Genomic DNA, 12,505 nt, shown 5'->3' with positions numbered 1-12,505 from the left:
GGATGGGAAGTGGAGCTGCCGGGATTAGAACCGGTGCCCATATATATATATATATACATATATATTATATATTATATATTATTATATATAATATATATTATATATTATACATATATATAAAATTTTGGAAAGTCAGAATTACAGAGACGAGAGACAGAAGGGTCTTCGGTCCACTGGTTCACTCTCCAAGTGGCCACAATTGCTAGAGCTGAGCTGATCTGAAAGCAGGAGCCAGGAGCTGCTTCTGGTTCTTCCATGTGGGTACAGAGTCCCAAAGCTTTGGGCCGTCCTCGGCTGCCTTCCCAGGCCACAAGCAAGGAGCTCAAAGGGAAGTGGGAAAGTCAGGACGTGCACCGGCACCCACATGGAATCCTGGTGGATGCAAGGTGAGGACTCTAGCTACTAGGCTGCCACGCTGGGCTCAGGGCTTTCTAAAAAAACACTGAAATGGTCTGGCACAGTAGCCTAGTTGCTAAAGTCCTCGTCTTGCATGCCCGGGATCCCATGTGGGTGCCAGTTCGTATCTCGTATCCCTGCATTGCGGTGACTTGGGGAGTGAGCCAGTGGATGGAAGATCTTTCTCTCTGTGTCCTTCACTTTGTAAAAATCTGGCTTTCCAATAAAGATAAAATAAAATCTTAAAAAAAAAACAACACACTGAAATGAGTGAGTGACTATGGTCCATGTATGTAAAAGAAGTAATGCTGATATTGAGTGTCTCACTCCCTTAGCCATATGTGGGATCAACACGTCTGTGTGTGGAAGGGGAAAGTGGGAAGTGGACTGTGGGTGTGTGTAGCATCTGAACGTGGGTGAGCCTTGGCGGGGAAGGTAGTTCAGAACTGGAAGTGAGTTCCCTCCTTCTCTGCCGGCAGGTCCTCGACCCAGAGAAGCAGGCGGACATGCTGGACTCGCTGAGGATCTACCTGCTGCAGTACGCCACGCTGTTGGTGGAGCACGCCCCGCACCACATCCACGACAACAACAAGAACCGCAACAGCAAGCTGCGTCGCCTCATGACCTTCGCATGGCCCTGCCTGCTCTCCAAGGCCTGCGTGGATCCTGCCTGCAAGTACAGCGGACACTTGCTGCTGGCACACATCATTGCCAAGTTTGCAATACATAAGAAAATCGTCCTTCAGGTACCTGGCAAGGCTCCCCCCACAGCCTCCCATCCTGTGGCCATTGGAAATGTTCGCCTCTACCTGCTGTCCTGTGAGACCTGAAAGCACTGCTGCCGTGTGGTCATGCGTAGGATGGTCAGACTCGCAGGCCAAGTGGTGTTAACAGAGCTGGACGAAGGGGAGGAGGTGCTGTTGAGTGTGGGTGGAGTTCCAGCTGGGAGGGGAGGGTTGCTGCCACCCACTGTCACTCACATGGTCATGGGTGTGTTCTACCAGCCTCCCAATGCCTCGGTCCTCCCTTGTTTCCCGTGCCCTGCCCTCTGCTGCCTTTTAGCCTGGCTTTGTTCTCCTGTCTCCCACTCATCTGGCTGGGATTCTGGCTTCTGGTTCTGACTTGATTGTTTCTGTCCAGATCCCAGCCCACTACTCCTTCTGGGACTTCTTCCTGAGCTGCCCTTTGGCGGTGGCTTTGACATCAGGCAGAACTGGGTTGAGTCTTGTTTCCTCCACTTGAGTGTCCTGTGGTCCTGAGCAAGTTAATATCCATGTTAGACTCAGAAGCCCAGCATAGGATCTTCAAGAAGTTTCTGGAAATGTGAGGTATAGAAAGGTAGAATGCAGTGGTGCAATAATGCGTGGCACCAGGATGCACTTGCGGCCTTTGAATCAGTGAAGCGGTGCCTTGGCAGCTACTTCCTGCCACTTCCTCTTGAGAGCTAGGAGGGTGCTGAATTCCAGACCTCAGATAAACCCAGTCGTCACTCTGCATCTCCAGGCCCACTGATGAGGACTGCTTTCCCCATGGCCCAGACACTGGCTTCCTGTCCCCTCGACCTTCGGTCAGCTCATGTTTATTGCCCTTGTGACCCTATGTTAGGCCTTTGCTTCCGACCCAGACATTGTAGTTGCTGTTGGTCCTTGACCCTAGCCTCTTTGACTCCATTTCCTCACTGCAGCCAGAGGGAGGGGGTCCTCGGGCCGTTCTCATTTCCTGATGCTTAGGTTTAACATGAGAGTCCTGCTGAGGGCTGGGGCCACATGTGACATGGGCACGTAGCAGGTGTGAGAGTCAGCATGTCTGTTGGTGTAAGCCAGGAGAGAGAAGGCAGTGAAGTTGTTTTCTATTAAGAGAATCCTGAAGACCTTATTAAAAACTGTTTCACAGAAAAACAGACATGTCTTGGTTTCAGGTGGTGGCTTTGTCTCATTTCTAGAGCCACTCTTTTCCTCCTCCATCAGAATTTCTTTTCCTGTAGGTGTTCCACAGTCTGCTCAAGGCCCATGCCATGGAAGCACGCGCCATTGTCAGACAGGCGATGGCCATTTTGACACCTGCAGTGCCTGCCCGGATGGAGGACGGACACCAGATGCTGACCCACTGGACCCGGAAGATCATCGTGGAAGAGGGGCACACGGTTCCGCAGCTCGTTCACATCCTACACTTGATAGTGCAGCACTTTAAGGTGTGTAGGGAGGGTCGTTGGCTGAGTGGCCTCCGGCATTGACTTTGGATGTTTGCCTTTCTTTTCCTTCAGTGGTCAGGTGGTCCTTCCCCTGTTGGGAAAGCTGTCTGCTGCCCAGCATTTGGGTTGTGTGTGTGTGTGTGTGTGTGTGTGTGTGTGGAGATGCTGTAGGGTAGGGGCGTGGCCTGTCAGGAAGACAGTCTACATGGTGAGCTCTTACAGATTTTGGTAACTTTGCTTGAAGAGTTATGCTGCAGTCCCTTCTTCATAGCCCGATGACCTACTGTGTACAGTTTATTTCTGTTTAAATGTTTCTTGGAGATTTTGCATAGTGGAGAAGAAATTGCATCAAGCTGATTCTTCCCCATGCAGCTCTTTCAATGTTGGAAATTTGCTTCTCAGTATGTTTTAAACTGTTACAATGTCAGGTGTAGTATCTGACATGTGTGAAGAAGGCTTGGTCTGGCAACTTGTGAGGGTGACGCATCAGACCTCATGAGCAGGAGCTCAGGTGGTGTGGGGGCCGGGGCTGAGGTGGGTTGTGTGCGGGTGTGTGCCCACAGGTGTACTACCCGGTGCGCCACCACCTGGTACAGCACATGGTGAGCGCCATGCAGAGGCTTGGCTTCACGCCCAGCGTCACCATCGAGCAGAGGAGGCTGGCCGTGGACCTGTCAGAGGTTGTCATCAAGTGGGAGCTCCAGAGGATCAAAGACCAGCAGGTAGGGAGGAGGCGGGTCATGGGAACCCTGCCTGCTGTCCCCAGTCGCATTCTTCATCCGTTCCCCAGCGATGAGTCACTAAAGTCCAGTGTGTGTGTTAAGCCGGATTCAGATGTGGACCCCAGTGCCAGTGGAGAAGGCGTCACATCTGTGTCGTCGTCCATCAAAAGGGGCCTGTCAGTGGACTCTGCACAGGAAGTGAAGCGCTTCCGGACGGCTACTGGCGCCATTAGCGCGGTAAGAGCCTGGGCCGTCCCGTGGGCGCCGTGCGTGCCCTGAGTGCACCTGTGCTGAGCGGGGGCTGAGTGGCGAGCTGCAGCAGGGCTGCGCCCAGCAGTGGGATTCCTGCAGTACCACACTGTGAGTTGTGGCAGCAGTGCTGCCTGTGTGGTTTTTTTTTTAAGGTATCAGGGCCTGTGGTGGGCCTGGGCGTCACGCTCACACCCCTGGTGAGGTTGTGGTCCTGGGAGTCCCGAGTTCCGTGGCTTGGCTAGCCCTGCTTACTGCTTTCTGTCCTTGATCTCTGCTTCTCCCACCCTCAGTGTGCCACCACCGCCTGTGGCTCTGGGTCCCCGCTAAGCTCTGAGAATCATGGCATTACCCTCCCGCTGCTCGTCTGGTTGCCAGCACCCCCACCATCCAGTCACGCAGGCCTGTCTCCACCATCAGGGCCCACATCTCTCTCCTCCCACTCTTTCCCTGCACCCACCCGCTTTTACCCCATTTTCTCAGGTTTTCCACAAAGTACTTGGAGTTCCAAAAGCTTAAGTTTGTGGGTAAAGGTTTTCGTTCTGCTGTTCTTGGAATCTGTGACTCTTCCTATCATTGTTTTCAAAACTGGCAGTTGGAACAAGGACTGTTTTTCTTCCCCTGAAGACTGTGTCCCTGGCACCTTCTCACAATGCTCTCCCTCATCCCCATGCTTGCAAGCACCCTGGGGTGCTCGCCCAGGGTGTATACATTGGCTCCTTGGTCCACTCTCCCCCCCGCCTTTCCTGCTGCTCTTCCCTGAGGGCAGCTGCTGTGCAGTCAAGCTGTCCTCAGGGTTAGTGCTGGCCTCTCCGCATTGCATGAGCCTTTGCTTCCTCGTGGCTGCTTTGTGTGTTGCTCATCTGCACACGTGCCAGGCCTGTCCCCAACATCCCAGCCCGAGGAGTGTCCATCCCAGGGAGGCACCTTGCACCCAGTGGTGGGATAACGAGCAGCTGCCGTGGTGGGGACTTGCTGAGCCCGTGCCTGTCCCTAGGTGTTCGGGCGGAGCCAGTCATTGCCGGGAGCTGACTGTCTTCTGTCCAAGCCCATTGACAAGCAGCACACAGACACCGTGGTGAACTTCCTCATCCGTGTGGCCTGTCAGGTACGAGCGTGGGAGTCTGGAGCCAGGGCCCGAGAGCCGGCTCTGCCCCTTGTCTGCCACAGCCCACTGTTTGACAAGTGTGCCCGTGTGTGTCATCGACACTGTGAGAGAGGCAGCTCTGCTGTCGGTGGCTGTGAGTCGGCAGCGTGTCGGTGCTGATGAAGGCGGTCGGGGTGGGGTAGGGCTCCCGTATTTCATCTTTATATTGGAGGCCCTCCTTCTCAGTGTGTGTTTCTGTGGAGTTGTTGAGAATCCACTACTGAAGTGCATTTGAATGTTTCAAACACTTAGTGAATTTTCCCAAGTCTCTTGTTGGGGTGGGAAATTAGTGCTGGGTAGCAAGTACATTGAAACAGAGCAGTGCACCTTGTTGGTGGGGTGATGCTGTCGAGGGCTCAGAAGTCCTGAACATCTGCTCCAGATCCAGCCGGTGGGCACATCGAGGGGCATGCCTCGGGCACAGAGTGAGAGGGAGAGGCCCGTGGGCGACAGGCAAGTGGCAGAACAGCGCGGGTGGGCAGGCAAGGGCCTGGGCCTGGTCAGGAAACGGCATCCTTGGCCAAGCTGGTACGCAGTGAATGGGAACGCATTTGCAGGTCAACGACAACACCAACACGGCTGGGTCCCCTGGGGAGGTGCTGTCTCGCCGATGTGTCAACCTCCTCAAGACCGCCTTGCGCCCAGACATGTGGTCCAAGTCTGAACTTAAGCTGCAGTGGTTCGACAAGCTGCTGATGACTGTGGTAGGTGCTGGCAGGCCACCATGTGGATACTGTGGCCTGGGCTCGGGCTGGGTGCGTGTCAATTATGGCCTGGTGCTGAGACCTGAAGTCTCCACGTACGCTGCCCATCATGGCCTCTTCACGCTCCTGCTGCCGGGGAGCTGCTGGTCTCCCTGAGAATGGTGTCCGGCCTCCGCTCAGCAGCACCTCTTCATCTGGGCAGGTTTGCCCAGACGTGCCGGTTGGGACAAGCTCTTGAGTTGATTTCTGGAAACAACCTGTAACGTGAGCTTGAATTTTTCACATGGCTGTTTTAAAGTTGAATGTGTAATTGGTTGCGGATCACTGTGTCATGCTGGGAAGGGCTGGCCCCCATGCTGATCACTTAGCTGTCTTCTATTTTCTTTTCCTTTTTTCTTTTAATGTTTGATTTATTATTTTTATTCAGAAGACATAAAAGCATATTTTTATAGAGAAAAGACAGAGTTCTAACATCCGCTGATTTACTCCCCAAATGGCCCTAACGGCCTGAGCTGATCTGAAGCCAGGAGCTTCTCTCCAGATCCCCTCCAGTAGATGCAGGGGCCCAAGCACGTGGGTCATCCTCCACTGCCTTTCCAGGTCATAAACAGAGAACTGGGGAGGAAGTGGAGCAGCCAGGACATGAGCTAGTGCCCATATGAGATGCTGGTGCTGCAGGTCCTGTCTTATCATTTATATTTAAACTTTAAGCTCAGGGGTCCAGCACAGTAGCCTAGCGGCTAAAAGTCCTCACCTTGAACGTGTTCCCGATCTCATGGGTGCTGGTTCTAATCCCGGCGGCCCCACTTCCCATCCACCTCCCTGATTGTGGCCTGGGAAAGCAGTTGAGGACGGCCCAAAGCCATGGGACCCTGCATTCGCGTTGGAGACCTGGAAGAGGCTCCAGGCTCCTGACTTCAGATTAGCACAGCCCCAGCTGTTGCAGCCATTTGGGGAGCGAATCAATAGATGGAAGATCTTTCTCTCTGTATATCTGTCTTTTCAATAAAAATAAAATAGATCTTAAAAAACAAAAAAACTTTACACTGGTTGCATTCTGGTGCTAGCAAAAGCCACTTTGTCTTGCTCTATGCATTTCATTATGTCACAGGTTCCATTTCTCTAGTTTTGTGATGGAATTTGTCATTTATGATTGGTTGTTACTGGAGCCTGCAGAGGCTAACACACTTCCTGGGTTTGGGGAGTGGTTGCCCAGTGTGGTCCACGGCCCTGCGGCTACAGCATGGCCTCAAGTCCAGCAAGGTGGGTAGGCACTAAGGTATCTGCACACTGTCCCTGCGGCAGACAGGAATGGCTCCTGGCAGTGCAGGCCAGTGGGAAGCGCAGCCGTGTGGCCAGTCTGCCCATCAGAGGTCTGATGCCGTCTTGAAGTGGCAGGCCATGCTGCCTTGATTCCTTAGCCGGGGAACCCAGCACACAGTCTGCCAGCCCTGCTCCCTGTGTTCTGGATTTCTGGTACTGCCATCGTTTATTAGATTAACACCTTGATGCACAATTTGAAACATCAGGTTGTATTTTAACTAAAACCAGAACATCAACAGGAAGGGCTAGGTGTTTGGCCCAGCAGTTAAGTTGCCGCTTGGGACACCTGCATCCCATATTGGGTTACCTGGCTTGGCCCTTGGGTCCAGCTTCCTGGCTTCAGGCAGTGACTCAAGTTCTGGGCACCTGCCACCCACATGGCAGACCCTAATAGAGTTCCAGGTGCCCAGCTTTGTCTGGCCTCGTCCTGTCTGTTGTGGGCATTTTAGGGGGAATAAGGCAGTGAATAGGAGAGCTCACCTTTTCTTTCTGTTTCTCTCTGTCCTCAAATTGACATGAAAGGAAAACTTGATTTTAAAACGGTGCTGGTTTGCAGTGACTCAATTGGCAAATCCTCCCCTTACAAATGTTGGGATCCTGTATGGGCACTCACACCTGGTCCACTCCCCAACCAGCTCCCTGCTTGTGGCCTGGGAAAGCAGCCAAGGATGCCCAAAGCCTTGGGACCCTGCACCCGCGTGGGAGACTGGAAGATACTCGCAGCTCCTTTTCGATTGACTTGGCACCAGCTGATGTGGCCCATTATGGAGTGAACCAGCAGATGTCAGATCTTTCTCTCTGTCTCCTTCTCTATGTAAATCTGCCTTTCCAATAAATAAATAAATCTTAAAACTAAAAGGAAATTTGTTACAGTAGCTTCCTTTTTAGTGCAGATCTTAGTGACTTTTAAAATAATATTATTGAATATCTATAGTTTTAATGAGCTTTTTTTTGAGATTTTTTAAAAAGATTTATTTTATTTTTATTGGAAGGTCAGATATACAGAGAGGAGGAGAGACAGAGAGGAAGATCTTCCGTCCGATGATTTACTCCCCAAGTGAGCGCAACAGCCAGTGCTGTGCTGATCCAATGCCAGGATCCAGGAACTTCTGCCAGATCTCCCACGCGGGTGCAGGGAACCAAGGCTTTGGGCCGTCCTCGACTGCTTTCCCAGGCCACAAGCAGGGAGCTGGATGGGAAGTGGAGCTGCCAGGATTAGAACTGGCGCCCATATGGGATCCCGGGGCGTTCAAGATGAGGACTTCAGCCACTAGACCACCATGCCAGGTCCTAATGAGCCTTTTAAAAGGGATTTTGATGTTTAAATGTTTAAAGCAAATTTGTAACGGAAGCATTCTTAGGAGATCCTGTGTGGTTCCTACCTGTTTTATGCATATGATGCATTTTTTTCCCATCTTTATAGTTACCTTCCAAAGACTTGTTGTTATCTAGCTGTCTGTGTTTTCTGCCGTTTGCTGCCCTGACTGTTCTGTGTCTCCCATTGCAGGAGCAGCCAAATCAGGTGAACTACGGGAACGTTTGCACGGGGCTGGAGCTGCTGAGCTTCCTGCTGACAGTATTGCAGTCGTCTGCCATCCTCAGCAGCTTTAAGCCCCTGCAGCGCGGGATTGCTGCCTGCATGGCGTGCGGCAGCACCAAGGTGCTGCGAGCTGTGCACAGCCTCCTCTCACGCCTCATGAGCATCTTCCCCACAGAGCCGAGTACGTGCCCCTCCCACCCCTGCACGCCCTCTCAATCTTTCCCTTAAAGCACATTTGACCTAGGACTTTGCTTGGGGCTACAGTCACTGCTTTGGTTTTTTTTTTTTTTTTTTTTTGCTTTGGAAATGCATTGCTTTTCCCTTAAGATGTTAGAGGTAACTGAGGTTACAGTTTCATAGCAGGTGTCTAACACCTGGGCATTTCGGGGCTTGAGGTGCTGGAATGCAGGGGGAGGGCAAGGTTGTGGGAGGCAGGCCAGCGGTGCTCCTGTTCTAGGGTCAGTTGGCACAAACCAGAGCTCAGTCACTAGTGTGAGGAGCCTTTCCTGCAGCACCCGGGTCCCCAACTGGTGTTGTAGGTACTTCCAGCGTGGCGTCCAAGTACGAAGAGCTCGAGTGTCTGTATGCGGCTGTTGGGAAGGTCATCTATGAAGGACTCACCAGCTACGAGAAGGCCGCCAGTGCTAACCCCTCGCAGCTCTTCGGTGAGTGGACGGGCATCTGCTGTGCTCCCACGGAGAAGTCTGGGACAGGCTTGGGCTCAGGGTGCTGAGAGGAGCTGGTCAGGGTCTGTGTGGTGTTAGTGCCCCGAGGCCCTCATCTCCTGGACGCTTCTCCCCAGTCCATCCTGTTCTCTCATCTTGGCTTCTGCTGTAGGCTTTGATTGAGAGCTGTCTCAACTCGGTGTCCACTTGTGGTGGGTGGGACCACTGATGTCACTCCTGCCCATGGGCCGCTCACGGGGGCTTGTCCCCATGTGTCTGTGACACTGGCTGGTGCAGGTGGAACAGAAGTTGATTTTCTAGGTGTCTGGGGCTGCTGGACACGTTGGACACCAGCTCGCCATAGTCAGCTTTGGCTGCGATCAGACTTTAGATTACTTTTCTTTTATTTAATATCCATTGTGTAAAAACTAAAAGTCACCTTTGTATAGACACTTGCAAAATAGTCCTTATTTTGCAAATGCTTGCAAATTTGGGGAATTAGTGAGTTAGTTTGAGGTAGATGGTGTATACTTCAAACTGACCGCCTGCTCTGAGATTCAGGTGCCAGATGAGTTTGCAAACATTGTGCCCCAGAGCTCTCTTCTGCAACCAGGCAGGCCTGGGGGGTAAGGAGTGCTTCTGTGACTGTAAGTGGGGTCCTCTAGATCCTTGCTTCTATCTTTCCTCCTTGTTCGTTCTTCAAAGGACCCAGTTTTTGAAGAGCTGACCTCCGCTGGCCCCATCTCCCTCCTTTGTGGAGGAGCAGCTGTGGGGTGAGCTGGGGCTGGGGAGTTGGCCATGGTTCTTCTCCCTGTGTTAGAGCCACAGCTGGCTTGGTGGAGTGGAACACAGCAGCCGGGAGCACCATGATGCAGCATGCTGGTGGCCGTCCTCACAGTCAGGCTGGCCGCACGTGGAGTGGTGGGTTCGGATGAGGCCTCACAATGCAGGCCTGACTGGGTGTGCCTGGGCTGGTGCACCTGTAGATGGCAGGTGTCCTTCTGTTGTCTGATGCAATTGATGGGCTCAGGTACTAAATTTCATCTGCAGGTCAAGGTCAGGATGACTGAAAATGCCAGCTGTGAAATATGCTGCCTGCCCGTTCATGTTCCAGCTTGAGCTTTGTTCATTTTCATTGATCTCATGGAATTAAAATTTTTTTTTTTTATATTAATCAGGCCAGTACTATAACTCAACTGCCTAATCCTCCATCTTGCAGGACCAACAACCCATACAGGCACCAGTTTGTGTCCTGGCTGCTCCACTTTCTATTCAGCTCTTTGCTTCTGACCTGGGAAAACAGTGGTGTATGGTCCACAGGCCTTGGGATCCTGCACCTACATGGGATTCCTACAGAAGCTTCTGGCTCCTGGCTTCAGATAGGCTCCGTTCTATCTGTTGCGGTCATTTGGGGGAGTGAACCAGTGGGTGGAAGAGCTTTCTCTGTCTCTCCTATCTGTAAATCTGCCTTTCCAATGGAAATTTAAAGACAGAGAGAAAGGAAGGAAGAGTTTTTATTGGATGGTTCACACATACGCACAAGAGACAGGATTGTTCCAGGCTGCAGTTAGGAGCCTGAACTCCATCCGGGTCCCTCATGTAGGTAGCAGCAGCTCAAGCACTTGAGCCATCACCTGCTGCCTCCAAGGATTCACAGCAGCAAGAAACTGAATCAGAAACAGAGGAAAGAATGGAACCGAGGCCTTCTGCTGGAGATGGAGGGGTCCCGAGTGTTGGCTTAGTGTGCTGTGCCACAGTGCCCTCCCTCTCAGAACTTTTGTCATGTTCAGATAGGCTCGATAAGGAAAAACAGGTCTTTCCCTTGCTTCCAACTATGTCCTCAGATAGAAAGCCTCACTCAGGCCGGTTCGCCATAGCGTATAGAAAGCTGAGTTTTAAACTGAAGGTAGTGTGAGGCCATTGTTTGGTGTGGCCGTGTTGGCAGAGGTACATGTCGGGAATGGGCGTGCCAGGCCTTATAGTAGGCAGGTGTGGTGTTGGCGTTTGGGTTTATCCGTACTTTATCCCTGTATGGACTACTGCAGTAAGTAGTCCTGGGTGCCAACTACATGTTCAGTGCCTTTTCCATCTTGACTAGGAACTGTTGCTATAATTTTTGCACCTTGAAAAGTGGGACAGAAAAACTAGCATGGACTCTTGGTTCTTTTTGACACTTGTGTAATAGAGGAGCCTTTAATACCATAAATACAGCCTCGGTATAGGACTTTTTTTTCTTTGAAAAACATTCTCTTTTTTTTCTTTTTGAGATGTATTTATTTTTTTTTAAAGATTTATTTATTTTTATTACGAAGTCAGATATACAGAGAGGAGGAGAGACAAAGAGGAAAATCTTCCGTTCAATAATTCACTCCCTAAGCGACCGCAATGGTCGGCACTGCGCCAATCCGAAGCCAGGAACCAGGAACCTCCTCCGGGTCTCCCACACAGGTGCAGGGTCCCAAGGCCTTGGGCCGTCCTCGACTGCTTTCTCAGGCCATAAGCAGGAAGCTGGATGGGAAGTAGAGCTGCTGGGATTAGAACCGGCGCCCATATGGGATCCCGGTGTGTTCAAGGCGAGGACTTTAGCCGCTAGGCCACGGCTCTGGGCCCTTGAGATTTATTTATTTGGAAGAGCTACAGAGAGAGAAGCAGGGAGAGAGACGGACTTCTTTGGGTCTCTGGTTCACTCTCCAAAAAAACCACCATGGCCAGGGCTGTGCCAGAGTAAGGCCAGAACCCTAGAATCTCATGTAGGTCTTCCATGTTGGTGCAGAGACGCCAGCCTTCAGGCCGTCCTCCGCTGTTTTTCCAAGGAGCTGCATCATAAGTTACATCCAGGGCTTGAACTAGTGCCATGAATGCCAGTGTCGCAGGAGGGGACTTCACTCACTGCCCCATAGTGCTGGCCCCCAAGCGGTTGTCCTCTAAAGGGAGCCTTGTGCATTTCACTGGCATAGCCCAGTTACCAGCGACGTTCTTCCTGTGCCTTGAGGCCATCAGGAAGGTGACTTGGATAGAGAAGTGCGACACCGTGACATCACCTTAGCAGCGATCAGTGTAGCTGTGATGGCTGTGGGTGCACTGGACGGGGGCAAGGGAGGGGCCACTGTCAGGTGGGCAGCATGGGATTTCATCATGCTCTTGGGATGGCATGTGGCTAAACTGTGGGCTGCTTATTTCTGGGATTTTCTACGTACTGTTCTCAGAACTTAGCTAAAGCCTCAGGAAGAGAGCGCAGAGAAGGGGACTGGGGAGTTGCGTGTTAGATTGCATCTTCCTGCTGGTCACCTGTTGCTGCTCTTCTGTGAGAGAATTGGCCTTTCCCCACCGCAGGGACTCTCATGATTCTCAAGTCCGCCTGCAGCAACAACCCGAGCTACATAGACAGGCTGATCTCGGTGTTCATGCGCTCCCTGCAGAAGATGGTACGAGAGCATCTTAGTCCACAGACGGCGGCGGGGAGCACCGATGCAGCCTCAGGTGAGCACAGTGCGGGCCTTGGTCCTCAGCTGCCATGGCGTGAGCACTGGCTGTGTGTGCTGCACTGCACTGAGGCACTGAGTCAGGG

The 12,505-nt window shown here is 52.1% G+C and overlaps 1 protein-coding gene across 6 annotated transcripts in view; it reads left to right on the top strand.

The window, feature by feature from the left end:
• TRRAP (transformation/transcription domain associated protein) overlaps positions 1-12,505 on the top strand; it is a 103,270-nt gene that overhangs the window by 51,187 nt on the left and 39,578 nt on the right. For all 6 annotated transcript variants that reach the window (XM_058681145.1, XM_058681146.1, XM_058681149.1 and 3 more), the window contains exons 38-46: positions 876-1,142; positions 2,381-2,587; positions 3,151-3,309; positions 3,412-3,546; positions 4,556-4,666; positions 5,263-5,409; positions 8,240-8,453; positions 8,812-8,937; positions 12,271-12,417. In XM_058681145.1, the coding sequence (XP_058537128.1) occupies positions 876-1,142; positions 2,381-2,587; positions 3,151-3,309; positions 3,412-3,546; positions 4,556-4,666; positions 5,263-5,409; positions 8,240-8,453; positions 8,812-8,937; positions 12,271-12,417 (1,513 nt within the window). The remainder of the gene's footprint in view (positions 1-875; positions 1,143-2,380; positions 2,588-3,150; positions 3,310-3,411; positions 3,547-4,555; positions 4,667-5,262; positions 5,410-8,239; positions 8,454-8,811; positions 8,938-12,270; positions 12,418-12,505) is intronic.

The sequence above is a fragment of the Ochotona princeps genome, chromosome 24 (assembly GCF_030435755.1).
Source record: "Ochotona princeps isolate mOchPri1 chromosome 24, mOchPri1.hap1, whole genome shotgun sequence".
NCBI lineage: Eukaryota > Metazoa > Chordata > Mammalia > Lagomorpha > Ochotonidae > Ochotona > Ochotona princeps.
This window is presented reverse-complemented; position numbering and strand designations above follow the sequence as displayed.